The sequence below is a fragment of the Psammomys obesus genome, unplaced genomic scaffold, assembly GCF_907164565.1.
Source record: "Psammomys obesus unplaced genomic scaffold, mPsaObe1.curated_primary_1811, whole genome shotgun sequence".
In the NCBI taxonomy this organism is placed as follows: Eukaryota; Metazoa; Chordata; class Mammalia; order Rodentia; family Muridae; genus Psammomys; species Psammomys obesus.
The window spans coordinates 17,294,003-17,310,577 of NW_026596091.1; the positions used below are offsets into that span (position 1 = coordinate 17,294,003).

Consider the following 16,575-nt stretch of genomic DNA (forward strand, 5'->3'; position numbering starts at 1 on the left):
ATTACAGTAGCTGGAAAATAGGAGGAGAAAAATATTTAACTATATCAATTGATTTAATTTTCAGTTATTAATTCGGGAAGCTAACAATGATTGGCAACTGTGTATTTTTCTAGCTGTCTAGCTTTGCTTCATGTGGATATATCATGAGAGCTTACTAGAAATGTACAATTTCAGGTTATATCTAAATCTGTACCAGAATATACACTAGAATAAGATCTCTAGATTTCTATGCACATTGAAGTTTATGAAGCACTGTCTTACATGACCATTTTGCATTCTTTCTTGTTCACACATTTCCAACTGTCCTTTCCTTTACTCTCTACTGGTGATTTTACTCTTTCACTGAGGAAACAGAAGCAAACAGAAGGCAACTTCAGGTTACTCTATATTATTCACCCATCTCCTATCCATTGTCTACACATTGTGTCTTCTTTGTTACAATAATTTATTCCAGGTCCTAAAAGTATTGTAGCCTGTGTAGCAGATCCCGTCTATCTCCCCATAGCTGCACTATTATTTTTCTCAACTATACTGGATACGCTTGAAATATGACTTTTTCCCACCTAAAAGAAACTCTGTCATTCAATCATTCTCCTTTTGCCTACCACCATAGCTTTTAAATTTTGTTCTACGATGTCTTCAATAACCTTGAACTCAGTTTAATAAACCCTGCACCCCTCATTCATCTAATGTATATAGTGCCATTTAACAACTACAATGTTAGTAAAGCAGTAGAAGATAAGCTATTCTTCAATTTATTAACGAACACTGCTTACCTGGCTGAACATGGGTAGCCTGTAAGAAGTATTTCAAAGCTCTCTCAAAGTTCTTCTCATTCTCCAGAGCATGACCCACATTGTTCCACAATTTCGCATTGTTCTTATTCACCTAAAACACATATAAAAACAGAATGAGCTACAATCAGAAAAAAACAAATATCCAAAAATTTACAGTTCACATATTTGTTTGGTAAACTATTAGGAATGGAATATTTTATGGAAATATTCCTAGAAATGAGACAACAGCCTATGTACTCTGCCTTTCCTCTAACACAGCAGTTCTCAACATTCCTAATGCTGTGACCCTTAATACAGTTCCTTATGTTATGGTGACCTCAACCATAAAATTATTTTCATTGCTACTTCATAACTGTAACTTTGCTATTGTTCTGAATCATAATGTAAATATGTGTTTTACAATGGTCTTAGACAACCCCTGTGAAAGGGTCATTTTACCCAGAAAGGGATTGCAACCCATCGGCTGAGAACCACTGCTTCAACATACTGTGGTCTTAGTATACTATAAAGCCACAGCAGTTTGAATTCACTTATCTATCAGAAATGTTCCCAAAGATTTATCTGATTAGGGTACAATCCTGTTTGAAAACTATTGCAGTATTTGTACTGTGTTTATGAGAGAGGTACAGAGATAAGAGAATATACTTAAGAGACTGTATGGATGCCTTACTTTTAGATGGGACATATTTAAATCTATATATGTAGTTTACTAGGAAACTGGAAATGCTGAGATCGAGGTAGTGAAATTCATCTGTGTGTGGAGAATTCACAGATGGGTAGAGTACAATATACAGCCAAAAGTGGAGCTACAGTGATTGGAACTGTAGGTTTTAATCAGTGTTCTGAGAATACAGGCAAGCAACATTCCTAATACTTATGGGAAACCATTAACATATAAAAGTATGGATTAATAGTATGGTGGTGATACTTCACTTATCAACAGAGCTAGGAGGAAAGTAAAGCTGTGTGGCCAAGAAGAGCCATCCAATCTTAAGCATAAAGATAACTTATATAAAGTATATAAGACGCTAAAAAAGATATTCCATTGGTTACTAGAGTAAAGCAGAAAATTCTAAAGCTAAGTAATGGGAAATAAAGAAGTAGTAAAAAGGAGAGCTGGAGGAATGGTTTAGCAGTATAAAGCAGACTGCTCTCACAGAGGACCTGTTTGGTTCCTAGCACACATATAAGGCAGGTGATAGCTGTGTTAAACTCCAGCTTCGGGGGAATCCAACACCTCAGTGGGCACCTGAATTCACATATACATATCCAGATACAGATTTCTGCAGACATACATAATTAAAAAAAAAAAAAAGTAGTCAAAAGTTTAGTTTAGAGATTTGTAAAGGATGGGAGAGAGAGTGTTTGGGAAAAATTCTATTGATAACTTTAAAAAAAAAGTACATATATGTGTGTATCTTTTAAAAATAATATTCTGCTTACCAGCATCATCCCTAATAGTGCTGAACCAATGATACTTCTTCACACAGTGGGGTGACATTTTTGTTGTGGATTTCATCTCACTGAATAAATGATGCACTGATTATAAAATTCATGATTTTATGTACCATTAACAACAACTAAGCTACTAATTAAGTATAAGATGTCATATCCTATATGACTTATTTTGCTGTTAAGATATTGAAAGATTAAAAAATGTGCACTCTAAAAACTAAGAAGATACAGTTTTTCTTTTTATTATTATTATTATTATTAATTACACTTTATTCTTTTTGTAGCCCCCCATAAGCCCCTCCCTCCTCCCCTCCCAATCCCACCCTTCCTCCCCTTTCTGCATGCATGCCCCTCCCGAAGTCCACTGATAGGGGAGGTCTTCCTCTCCTTCTTTCTGATCTTAGTCTATCAGTTCTCATCAGAAGCGGCTGCATTGTCATCTTCTGTGGCCTGGTAAGGCTGCTCCCCCCTCAGGGGGAGGTAATCAAAGAGCAGGCCAATCAGATTATGTCAGAGGCAGTCCCTCTTCCCATTGCTATGTAACCCACTTGGACACTGAACTGCCATAGGCTACATCTATGAATAGTCCTTGGTTGGAGTATGAGTCTCTGCCAAGTTCCCTGTGTTCAAATTTTCTTATTCTGTTGCTCTCTTTGTGGAGTTCCTGTCCTCTCTAGCTTTTGCTATTTCCCACTTCTTACATAAAATTCCATTCACTCTGCCCTGCCCGACAGTTGGCCATCAGGCTCAGCATCTGCTTTGATAGTCTGCAGGACAGAGACTTTCAGAGGCCCTCTGTGGCAGGTTCCTAGGTTGTTTCCTGTTTTCTTCTTCTGGCTTTCAGAGGCCCTCTGTTGCAGGTTCCTAGGTTGTTTTCTGTTTTCTTCTTAGAAGATACAGTTTTATACTTAAGTATTTATCCATATGATTTTCAAGTACATTTAGTATAATACAAAACTATTTATATATCTTTTGGACATATAATCAAGTAGTACTTATGAAGTTTGGTTATGTTATGTACTATATAAAAACAATGTACTGTTTCTTGACTAAAATGGAGCTAAATGTCTCCCTAAAGGTGCAATAATAACAGTTTTGCAATAACACATATTCCTGTCTTTTGAATAGTAATACTTTACCTTTAAGGCCGACATAAACAATGTATATTCAGACTCCCAGTCCCAATTTCTATGGAGTGTTTTCAAGGCATGGGTCAGTATCACCATGGAGAGACAAACCCAAGAGAGCTTTTTCAGTACACTGTTGAAAAAATAAAAATAAAGATTTAAAAATATCCAGAATATATAAAGAACTAAAGTAGTTAAAAAGCAACAAATCAAACAATCCAATTAAAAAATGGGGTATGGAGCTAAAGAGAGAATTCACTGTAGAGGAATGTACAATGGCAGAGAAACACTTAAAGAAATGTTCAATGTCCTTGGCCATCAGGAAGATGCAAATCAAAATGACCATGAGATTTCACCTTACACCCATCAGAATGGCTAAGATCAAAAACTCAAGTGACAACACATGCTGGAGAGGTTGTGGAGAAAGAGGAACCCTCCTCCATTGCTGGTGGTAATGTAAACTTTGGAAATCAATCTGGCACTTTCTCAGACAATTAGGAATAGTGCTTCCTCAAGATCCAGCCATACCAACTCCTAGGCATATATCCAAAAGGTGCTCAAGTACACAACAAGGACATTTGCTCAACCATGTTTGTAGCAGCTTTATTGTAATAGCCAGAACTTGGAAACAATCCAGATGACCCTCAATGGAGGAATGGATACAGAAATTGTGGTACTTTTATACAGTGGAATACTATTCAGCAATTAAAAACAAGGAAATCATGACATTTGCAGGCAAATGGTGGGACCTAGAAAAGATCATCCTGAGTGAGCTATCCCAGAAGCAGAAAGATACACATGGTATATACTCATTTTTAAGTGGATACTAGACCTATAAGATAGGATAAACATACTAAAATCTGTACACCTAAAGAAGCTAAACAAGAAGGAGGACCCGGGGTAAGATGATCAATCCTTACTTATAAAAGACAAATGGGATGGAGAGTGGAAGTAGGAGAAAACGAGAAGCAGGACAGGAGCCTACCATAGAGGGCCTCTGAAAGACTGTATCTGTGGTTAGCTCTTTGACCTCCCAACCCCGTGTGGGAGAAGCAGCCTAGCTAGGCCACAGAAGAGGACATTGCAGCCAGTCCTAGTAAGAACTTATAAGCTAGGGTCAGATGCAAGGAGGTTCTCCTCCCCTACCAGTGGACTTAGAGAGGGGCAGGGAGGAGATGAGGGAAAGAGGGTGGGATTGGGAGGGAATGAGGAAAGGGGCTACAGATGGGATATAAAGTAAATAAACTGTAATTAATATAAAACAATATACTATCATCACCAAAAGCATTTTAGCTTAGAAGAGGTAACAAAAATCTTAACTAGTTCCAAATTATCATTTTTTTTAATTCATTTTAATGATTTCACATGTTTAGAGAAGACCCCAATATTAAATAACATGAAGATGAACTACCAATTGAGACTTCACTTATATTTTATTCGTTCTTTGGGTTTTGTAACTGTATTTCACAATTCCCATAGGACAGAAAAGTCTGAAGCTGCTTAAGACCCTCATCTAAGAATGTAAACATCTGAAGTCCTAGCTAGAGCAATAAGACAAGTAAAGGAGATCAAGGGGGATACAAATCAGAAGAAGTCAAAGTATCACTATTTGCAGATGATATGATAGTACACAATTACCCCCAAAATTCAACCAGAGAACTCCTTCTGCTGATAAACACCTTCACCAAAGTGGCTGGATACAAAAGTAACTAAAAAAATCAGTAGCCCTCCTGTATACCAAAGACAAAACGGCTAAGAGAGAAATTAGGGAAATAACACTCTTCACAATAGCCACTAATAACATAAAGTACCTTGGTGTGACTCTAACCAAGCATGTGAAAGACCTGTTTGAAAAAAACTTCCAAGTCTCTGAAGAAAGAAAGTGAAGAAGATATCAGAAGATGGAAAGATCTCCCATGCTCATGGATCATAGGATTAACACTGTGAAAATGGGCATCCTGCCAAAAGCAATCTACAGATTCAATGCAACTCCCATCAAAATACCAACACAATTTTTTACAGACCTTGAAAGAACAATTCTCAATTTCATACAAAAAACCAAAAATCCCAGAACTGCTAAAACAATCCTGCACAACAAAAGATCATCCCTGATCTCAGGTTGTACTATGAAGCAATAGTAATAAAAACTGCATGGTAATAGAACAGAAACAGAATGGTGGATCAATGGAATCAAGTAGAAGACCCAGAAATGAACCCACACACCTATGGAAACTTGATTTCTGAGAAGCCAAAACCATACAATGAAAAAAAAAGACAGCATCTTCAACAAAAGGTGCTGGTCTAGCTGGATGTCTACATACTGTAATTTATAAAAATATAAATACATTTTTAAAAAAATGAAAAAAAAAAAGAATGGAAACATTTGTATAGAACCTATACAATTCCCCCAGATATTTTATTTAGCAATCCATAACAACTATGCAAGATGTAAGACTTTATTGTTAAGGGACAATGATATGTTAAAAAGTCTACATATTTCATTACAAATGCATTTTTTCTAATATATTTGATTTGTAGCCCTGTATTCATGAACTCAAAGATACAGAAAGTTAACTCCATATTCTAATGCATTAACCACTATTTCTAAAGCTGAATTTAATAATCAGTGATCTAAAAATTTGATAAATAGTTTGAACTGTCAATTTTTGTAGTGTCCTTGTGTCATCATTTACACATTATAAGACCTTAAAAATGTTTTTGCTTACAAATTATACCATAGGCTCTCCTACTCTTTGAATCATTTTACTGATTATTCAATGTCCGAATTGTTATTAAAAAAAAAAGAGAAAAACTTGTAAAACTGATGCAAATCACACAACTTCAGATCACTTCAAATCACACAACTGTTGACATCTACTTCACTTATAGCAGGATGACTATGTCAATAATCTATTATTTCAGTGTTAATGTTCTGTGTTTTGTATCTCTAACATGGTTCAAGATCTTATTTGACAGACCCACCTATGTACAACAGGATATATGGATCAGATAATATCTCTGTGGCAGAATTGGATGTGAATTGTAATCAGCATTTCTGTTTACTATCTGTGTGATCTTGGGCAACTAGGTAGCTTGTATGAGCTTCCTGTTTCACATCTGCAAAGGAGGCTATGTGTGTTACGATTACATGGGAAAATAATTCTAAATGTCTATCATAAATAATCTTTGGCACATAGTAGGGTCTAAAAATTGGTGGTGATCAAAACTAAATACATGGGTAGAAATTAAAAGAAAGTTTTGTAGATGTTGATGAAAACTGTGAAAGTAAATAAGATAATCTGGTTAGTACATGTGTGTCAAAAGAAGCCAGAATAAAATGTAGAAAAAATGGGAATATTCAAAGAGTGGATATAGTAAGAAGATTCTGAGATAGAATTTATATGACATAATTCGGTGGGAGATGTTTATAGAAATTATGGAAATAGTTTTCAAATAAAGCATTGACTTAATGTAAGAGGAGACAACTTGTTAAGAGATGTTATGAGTGATGCACAAAGAAGTCAGCTGTAAAAAAAAAAGTCAAATGTAAATTGAAATTTAGTATTATATTATTTGACTATTACAAATTTGCTTGACAATTATATTGATATAGTAAATGTACATAGCTCCTATGATTATGACAGTTTCTAAACATATTGCTCCTTAACTGTTAAAGCAAAAAGGACCTTGTATTATTTTATAATGAAGATGGTGATAAGGTAATTATGAATGTTTGCTAAGCGCATTTTATTTATGCTCAGAACTCAGTATGCCTCATTGTAATAGGATGACTATATCTTAGTCACTGCATATGGAAATGGTCATCTGTGCTTATTTTAATAACATCAGCACTGTTTTTACCTGAGTATGACTAAGTTTGTTGTATTGGGTTGTAACATAAATTAGATAGAGAGAACACACAACGAGTAGGCAGTAAAAAGCTTTTCCAACTCGACCAGTTATACAGATGAGAAGACTAAGAGTATGGCTTATAAAACTAAACTACACAGAGACTGAAATGCTAACACTTTAAATTTTAATGTATTTAACTATAAATTTAATAACCATAAACAAAACTAGCATTTATTCACCTTTTGTTTGAAATTTTTTGCCATCCATGGGCTACTAAAATGCAGAACCCCATGCTAGGAACATACAGCACTCTCTCGGCAACAACAAATCCAACAGGAAAGAAAAGGTTTGATGCAGGAATAAATGGCAATGCCATTAAACAGAGTGCCTAGAATGAAAATGAAGATAGCACATTAAATTAAAGAAACACATAGGTGACAAACAACCCAAGCTTTTATAATTTACTTTGAGTAAACATGACTGCAGAATATTTTAGATACTATCATAAAGAATGAACATAAAGGAAACACAGGGGCAGTAATAAACATCAGGATGAACACAAACAGGGTAAGAAGTTTTTGTTTTTTTAGTTCTAAAATATACTTTGTTAGATTGCCAATAGACTTTATGAATCATTATTTAAAATTAAATCCCATTGAAGACATGAAAAACATAATTAGCATTACTTAACTTTCTGTGAGGAATGCAACTTTTAGCAATATTCTTTTGGAGAAAAGACTGTCTCTTCTTATTATACTTCATTAATGAAATAGACATGAATATGTATCACATCATTTATGTGTTGGAAATTTCAATAGTTTTTATAAAAACAAAACATGAACCAGTAAGGGTATTTTTCCTTCTCACTTCCTAGAGATGCACGATTAACAAACCATCAGCGAGATGTAAAGTTATTTAAATATGGATAGCCTGAAATTTGAGGCTCATTCAAAAAATAATAATTTAACTGTCAAAAGAAATTTTATTTTAAGTAATTAATAGTACTCATTCAAATCCATTATAGATTAGTGACTAAATTAAGGAAGGAAAATGACCAGTCAGCTAAAGACCATCAGCTCTGTCTTTTATGATTAATGACTTTGAAATCCTAATTAATGAAGTAATAATAAATGTATGGCCATCTAAGTAACTGTGAGTAACCCGTAGTTTTCTTCTCTTAATGTATGGTCTTTTTTTTTGGAGGGACATTAGAGGCTGGAGTGACTGTTTAGCAGTGAAAAGCACTTGTTCTTCAAGAGGACCTGATATTAGTTCCCAGTACCTTCATATCACGTCACAACTGTCTGTAACGCCAGTCTCAGGGAATCCTGTTCTGGCTCCTGTAAGCACCAGGCACAGAGGCATGGCATACAGAAATAGAGGGTGGCCAAACACCCAGACATAAAAAATTAAAAAAAAAAAATTAAAAAAAAAGAAAAGAAAAGGTCTATTAGTGCCAAGAGCCAAGAATTTAAGATAATTTTTATTAACTTTATTATTATTATTTATTACAGTTTATTCACTTTGTATCCCTGCTGTAGCCACTCTCCCTCATTTACACCTGGTCCCATCTTTCCTCCCTCTTCCCCCTTTATGTCCCTCCCCTAGTTCTCTGATAGGGGAGGTCCTCCTCCCCTACTATCTGACCCTAGTGCCTATCAGGTCTCATCAGGACTGTCTGGATCATCTTTCTCTGTGGCCTAGTAAGGCCACCTCAGTAAGTAAGGTGATCAAAGAGCAGGCAACCAAGTTTATGCCAGTGACTGCTCCTTCTCCCCTGACTAAGGAACCCACAAGGAGACTGAGCTGCCCATGGGCTACATCTGAGCAGGTTGCCTAGGTCTTCTCCATGCATGGTCCTTTGATTCATCAGTCTCTGTAGGGCCCTGGGACTGGTGGCTGGTGGCTCTGACCATGCAGCTTAAGATAAATTTTAAATTCTATTGAAATAAAAACTATTCAATCTTGAGAACACTTCCTTATAAACTAAAATATGGACTAATTACTACTTACATTATGTTGTTGATAAATATTAAATATCTTGATAGATATCTAAGATGGAATCTGTCCTTGAGTACTACTTCTTGCCCTGCTTTTTGACATCCTCAAAAAATTCAACATTTTAAAAGAATTAGCATGACTTACAGTATATGTAAAACACTGTTACATTCAAGGGCATAATCTTTCCTTTTTACACATATGAAACAGCACATAACTTATGTAAACCCATGTTTCTTTCATTGCTGTTATTTTTTAAAATAAATCTATCTATCTATCTATCTATCTATCTATCTATCTATCTATCTATCTATCTATCTATCTATCTATCTCTATTTTAATTTGCCAAACTTGGATCCTATCTTTCCTTATTCAACTGTCCTTTTAGCACACTTCAAAGGTAAATATATGCAATCATTTATCTATTTTGTGTGAATTTACTTAAGGAACAATGGACTCCTTGAAAAAGTATGATGGCTGACAGAATTAATATTGTCATAAATGCAGGGTCACTAGTTTCACATCAGTTTCTAAGACTGTTCAGGAGTTTGTGGTTTCCCTGATAGGCTTAACTCCATTTACTGATAGGCTCCAGTGATATTTCATCAAATCCAACAATTTTAAAGAGATCTCACTTTTTTTATGTTTTAACAATGCCTTTTAGTGTCAGCTACTCACTCTTTCCTAAAACATTTACTCTCTTTTTTTTTTTTTGAGTCTGTCAAGTCTGTCTCCTACCCAGATCTTTTTTTCTCCATGAAGTATCTACATATGGGAGTTCTTTAGGAAATGAGCGTAAGCTTCTTTTACACTATTCAGCTACATTAACTCTTTTCTAGAAGAGAATTAACACTAAGAACTCAACAGCATCCTTAAACTCAAGTTAACCTCTATGAAACTTGAACGGTATTAGATAGTAGCCTATGGAGAACTGGCAAAAGCCTACTTCCACCCCTCACTCCCATCCCCTATATGCACCTTATCTACCCTCTGGTTTCAATTAGTACCAGTAGAGTAAAGAAATTCTAAGTGTGGCCTAAGCATTTCTTGTGAACTTCAAAGTGTTGTTCAAGAACTCAAGCAGGATGTTTTAAAGATACAAACTCTCCTGTTAAAGTACAAAAGAAAACAGATCTTTATCCTATACTCTGTATTCTTTCAAAATTTTTTTCTACATCTTAGCCATTTGTTGCAAATTTCATAAGCTGCTCACTCTGGAAACAAGGACTTATAATTCATCTCATCCTAGTGCTTCAAATGCTATCAGGTAAATAAGCTGCAATCATAATTTTATACTGAACAGATATGTTAATCTGATGGTGCTAGTCATAAATGATATATTCGTAAAACATTAAAATACTTTCTACCATTCATTAAATGCTGAGGAAAATGTTACTTTCAACAATTAAAAAAGAATTCTCACAAAGGCTGAAGAAAAAAATTTTAAAAAACAAAAGACAAACACACAACAAACAAGACTGAAACAAACCACACACAAAAAAGATTTTAAATAATCAGAGGTCACTGGATATAGTCCTGCTCAGGGTGTGATTAAAATCTTGTTAACAAAACTTAAAAACTATAGTCCTTTTAGCTGCATATCACATGACACTATTCATTCACAATGCCAGGGAAACAAGGATACAATATAATCAATTTTTTCAAATGTTGTAACCCAGTTAGAAAAAAGTAAAAAATGTAAAGAAAATCAGTGACAAAGGGATGTATTTATATTTGTTTTTATCAAATTAGAAAAAAATATTGACTTCTGTTTTACATAGCTGAATGTGTATGCTAAAATATACCTATAAATTAATTACATTATTAGTTAATTGTTAATATAAGAATAATATAACACAGGTTCATAAATTAGGAATGATCAATAAAGAAATATACCTCTAGAAGCATATACTGGATATTTAAAGATGTCACATGTAACCAATACAATGTGACATTATTGAAAAACTAAGATTTCTTACCATTAGAACAGTCTTTGAGGAATCACCAGGGTATCGGAGACTGAATATTCCCAAAGCCCCCAGAAAGCAAAAGAAAGCAAATGTGGCAAGATTTCGAATATCTAGAAATGACTCTATCAGTGGTATTGTTCCCATGGTCCAATCACAGCAAAGCTCTGAAGGATTCAACAGGAGCCAAGCATTCACAGGAAGAAGGTAGTTAAAAGTTAGCTGTCGTGTAGGAGTTGGGCTTACAGCAGCTGGATTATCAAACCTGCATAACAACAACAAAAAGGTATTTAAAGAAAACTTCTGTTTTTTCCCAGTGTTGAGGACTGCAACCATAACACTGAATAGCAGGTCAGCACCCTACTAGAGTGGATCTCAACCACTGGGTTTTGAGACAGGGTCACTGCTTGTATCACTCATGCTATCCTTGAACTCATGATCCTTCTGTCCAAATTTTTTAAGTATGTCAATTACTATGCACTACATAAACAGTACTATATACGACATAAATAGCAAACATAAACAGTATATGTAGAGCATAGTACAACAGCTCCAGTTTTAAACGTTGTTGATATAAAAATGTTTTTAATTATGGGGGAGGATTAAAGGGGAAAAAGAAAGTGAAGCTGAAAATGAATGAGGAGCATGTGCATGACATTAACACACGTGGGCAAGTCAGAGGACAGCTTGTGGGACTCAGTTTTCTTTCCATCACATAGGCTTCTGAGATTTGATCAATGGTTCAGTTTTGGTAGCAAGTGCCTTTACCCACTGAGCAAGCTCGGCAGTACCAAATCCCACCTTTTAAATACAAATTTTATGTGTTAAAGATAAAAATAAATTAGTTTATGTGCAAAATTGTTAAACAAAGAATAAATATACCGGGCTCAGCAGTTATGAGCACTAGCTGCTCGTGTCGAGACCTCAGTTGGGTTGTCAGCACCCTCACTGGGCAGCCTGCCACTGCCTGTAACTTCCAGTCCAGAGCATCTAACATGTTCTTTTGGTCTCTCTTCATACCTGTACACATGTGGCACATACACACATATAGTAAAAATAATTAAAAAAATATATAGGTACTTCAGAATCTTGCTACCTAATTAAAAACCTAAATCAAACTGCCTAACATAATGAAATATCTAGGTAAAAGAAATGGTATGGAGAACTGCTAGAAGAGAAAACAGGTCAGCTCTTTTCAGTAATTATTACAATGACCCAGACATAAATATAACATTATGATGGTCTGTAGAAGTACTTTCATTAAATCATGACCTTCAAATTAAGTGTCATAGAGAAGTTGTATGAGATTCAGATTTACCTGTATGGAAGCTTCCAAAATATCTAGCAATAGTGTCCTATAGGAATCAAAGGTTATCAAAGAATCAAAGTCCTCTAAGAATCAGTGTCCCCAGTAACAGAAAGAGGGACTGCCTCTGACATGAACTCAGTGGCTGGCTCTTTGATCATCTATCTCCCCTTGAGAGGGGAGCAGCCTTGCCAGGCCACAGAGGAGGACAATGCGACAGTCCTGATGAGATCTGATAGGCTAGCATCAGATGGAAGGGGAGGAGGACCTCCCCTATCAGTGGACTTGAGGAGGGGCATGGGAGGAGATGAAGGAGGGAAGGTGGAATTGAGAGGGGCTGGGGAAGGAGGCAACAGCTGGGATACAAAGTGAATAAACTGTAATTAATTAAAAAAAGGGGGGGAGGAGGACCTCCTTTATCAGTGGACTGGCAGAGGGACATGGGTGGGGAAGAGGGAGGGAGGTACAGGGGGGATACAAAGCGAATAAACTGTAATTAATAAAAATAAAAAGAATCAAAGTTTAGAGCTAAATGGTAATAAACTATGGCTACTAGTAAACCTTCGTCTTTGTTCTTTCACTATACACAAAGCTGCAACACTTAGAGCTTTCTTCCAGTTTGAAACAAAACTGAAAATCAAATTTCTAGTGCAAAGTAGTTAGCATGTAAGCACACTCGGCATTTTGTGTCCTCGTTTTTCTCTTAGTAAATACTAACATTTCATATTTAGTTTTCTCCAAATTATGATATATTATAGATTTAATTACTAAGTCTACTTTTCAGCAAATTAAGTCAAATATTGAAAAATGAGGATATTACAAAGGAGTATATTTAAATATTTCGTTTTAATCCTAAAAGAAATACTAAAAGAAATGACTAGATTTACATAAGGTCCTTAAGAATGCAGTTAGTTGTTATAAAATGAATAAGTGAATTAAGCACCAAACTCTATTCTGTTTGACTTGATTTATTTTGAAAAGTATCAAATGGTTTAGAAAAAGTCATATTGCTTGAACACACACTATCATTCAGAACTTTTACAGTTGATTATATATGGAAAGTGACATGTCTTTAGAGTCAGAGCTTGAACTCTAAGAAAAGCAGACCTGAACTTGAAGTTCTTTCTGTTTAGAGGAAACACTGTTCATTTTTAAAATTAACAGCTTAATTAGAATACTTGATTTAAAAATTAATGCTTACAGAAACAAAAGCATATTAAAATCAATTTCTCAGGGTAGTATAATAAAATCTAATTTACATTAATATTTTAAAAAGCTTTTATTCTGAAAAATTCATTTATATGTAATACACACCAAACACACACTCACATAACACATGTACACAGAATTTTTCATAATGATAAACAGAACAAAGCTTTGAAACTAAGAGGAAGGAAAATGTAATTCAAGCTATTTTTAACATAAATGAATTTAGCTGAGTGAGAACAGATTCATGTAAAAGAGAAAGTGAAATTATTTATTAAATTTAAAACAAAATGCAGAGAATGATTACAGGAAAATACAACAATTGTTTAATCTTAGATAATGATCTGAATTTTTTTTCTAATTCATGATTATAGTGCATTATGAATCTGAATAATGTTTTTTTCCAGCTAGAACTTGTAACAGTATTATGGATGACAAAGTCACTATGTTGGTGGTTTTATTTTTCTTTAAAAATTTTCCCATCAATTATTTCACATAATCCCAGTTTCTTAAAATTTGTAGGGGAATATTATAAATTTCATTTTAACCACAAAAGAGTGAGAAAAAGCTATGTCTGGCGGATAGCTTCATGGCAGTTGGGTAGAAATTTTAATAGTTTAGTTCTATAATAGAGTTGGCAGAAAGGTCTTGTAAAACAAAATAATTATTTTTTTAGGGCTCACTGTGGTTCCACAAATAAAATTTAAAGGCAAAAATGAAAAGAGAACACAACTTTAAGTAACAGTAATATAACCCAGAACAAACTTCAAGAATATCTGTGGGAATAGATCAAAGTATTCTTAATGCTTTGGATCCATGCAGAAATTGGAGAATAAGTATAACACATGACAAGAAAATTTACAGCAAAACAAAAACAACAACAAAAAAAAAACAAACCCATACACAATAGAATGTACAATCAGACACTACGAAACACAAAACATGCAGAAATATGGGAAACATAAGAAAGGCATGTCTCATGCACATTTGTGCTGCAGAGCATAGCTAAAACCAAAATAATATATTAATTCTTAAAATTATGAGACAGCCTATAAAAGCACTGCATGTCTGATGATAATAAAGCAACTTTAAAGCAGCTGAGATAATATTTTCTACTTAGAAAAAGTATTTTTTCAAAAGCACAAGTAAAATAAAGATATTTTTAGAAATAAACACTGAAGAAATTCGTTGGTGATAGACTAGAACCTGTCAAAAAATACTTTATGGAAAAATAATACGGCACAATATGAAAACATTGATATAATAATGGAATAAAAAGCACTAAAAATAATTCCATAACTTAATATGAAAATGTATTTTAAATTCTTCCAAAGATAACCATTCCAAGCAAAAATATATACCCCAAAAACCATATGCAACTTGCACATAGGTGGGTTCTTTAGAACACAGACATAGAGAATAGGTAGGACAAAGAAAAAATCATAATACTGTAGATTTATATCATATATACCAATTATTGTATTAAAAGTGAATGGGTAAAACACCTAATTTAGAGGATCTAGAAAAGATGAAACCCTCTTCATTAAGACAGAGAGGTAGGTAAACAATAAAATAGAGAAATATTTATATTATGTCACACCAAAAAAGATAGCTGGACATACTACTAATAGAAAACAGTTAATTTCTGAGCAAATAATTACTAGGGATTTTAAAAAGACCATTTTACAGCAATAGAGATTAATCCATCAAGATGACACAACAGTCTTAAATGTTTAATAACAGAGCTTCAAAAACACATGAATTAAAAACTACCAGAACTGTAAGAAGAAACAGACAGATTTACAAGTCTAGCCAGAGGCTTGAACATTTCTCTTTCAGTATTACTTGATAAAGCAGACACAAGAGAATATGAAGACGACCCTAGTTTGATCTTTGCTGTGGAGGATTCAGGCATAACTGTAAACTTATGTACTAGACATAATTCATATGCTTATTTATAATCAGCATATGTATGTAGCTTTTAAAATGTACTGATATGCCAGCAAAGTTGTTGAAAAATTACATATAAACTAACGACCTTCTGAAACATGATGACTGAGGGAGAGAGGGTAGAATTAGGAGAGAAAGGGGGAGGGAGCTACAGCTGGGATACAAAGTGAATTAACAGTAATTTAAAAAAAATAAATTTTAAAAAAGTGGCAAAAAAAAAAAGAAAATCTTAAGTAAAAAACAGAACAGAGAAAGCTAAAAGGAAGATTTTCATACCTTGTAAACACTGGAAGTTGGGACTGGATAACTTGTACTCTAATCACGACAAGTAATAATGTACTGAACATCAAGACAATGAGTTTTATTAACGTCTGCAGCATTGGAAAGGGAATACTACCCTTTCCACGGAGAAACTGTCCAGCAATTGTACATAATAATGGCAAAGTATACTAAAAGAGAAAAAAAAAAACAGAGTTAGTAACAAATACCAGTACACATTTATGGTAATGCAGTAGTTCTAAACATACAATTAGAAAGAAAGAAAGAATAACTGTAAAATAATGTAGCACAATTTGTGGAACTGATAAAGAACGAAGCCAATCTTAATAACTATGGCAAATACTGAGCTGGACTGTTAAGGGTATCACTGGAACTTCCACAAACCATCTAAAGATTCTAGTCCTTAAAACACGAAGGTGTCACAACATTTTTATTACTTTTTGGTGGGTGAGAGAACAATATCCACTTGTTTCCTATACATTTTGCTTTCATTATAAAAAGCAGAGTGTTTTATATAAGCAGAGAGTTTAGACTTATCTGTTATATAAGTCTACATGTATGACATTTACGTAGAGCATAAGGTTATTAAAATATCTTAGCTATGACAAAAGAGAAATGGAAATTTGCATTTTTCCTTA

At 34.2% G+C, this 16,575-nt stretch overlaps 1 protein-coding gene across 1 annotated transcript in view; it reads right to left on the reverse strand.

The window, feature by feature from the left end:
- The window catches only part of Tmtc3 (transmembrane O-mannosyltransferase targeting cadherins 3), a 44,799-nt gene that overhangs the window by 13,285 nt on the left and 14,939 nt on the right, over window positions 1–16,575 (reverse strand). Inside the window, exons 6-10 of the mRNA XM_055627950.1 lie at window positions 15,935–16,107; window positions 11,209–11,461; window positions 7,471–7,619; window positions 3,392–3,512; window positions 777–888 (exon numbers count right to left, since the gene is read on the reverse strand). Of these exons, the coding sequence (XP_055483925.1) occupies window positions 777–888; window positions 3,392–3,512; window positions 7,471–7,619; window positions 11,209–11,461; window positions 15,935–16,107 (808 nt within the window). The remainder of the gene's footprint in view (window positions 1–776; window positions 889–3,391; window positions 3,513–7,470; window positions 7,620–11,208; window positions 11,462–15,934; window positions 16,108–16,575) is intronic.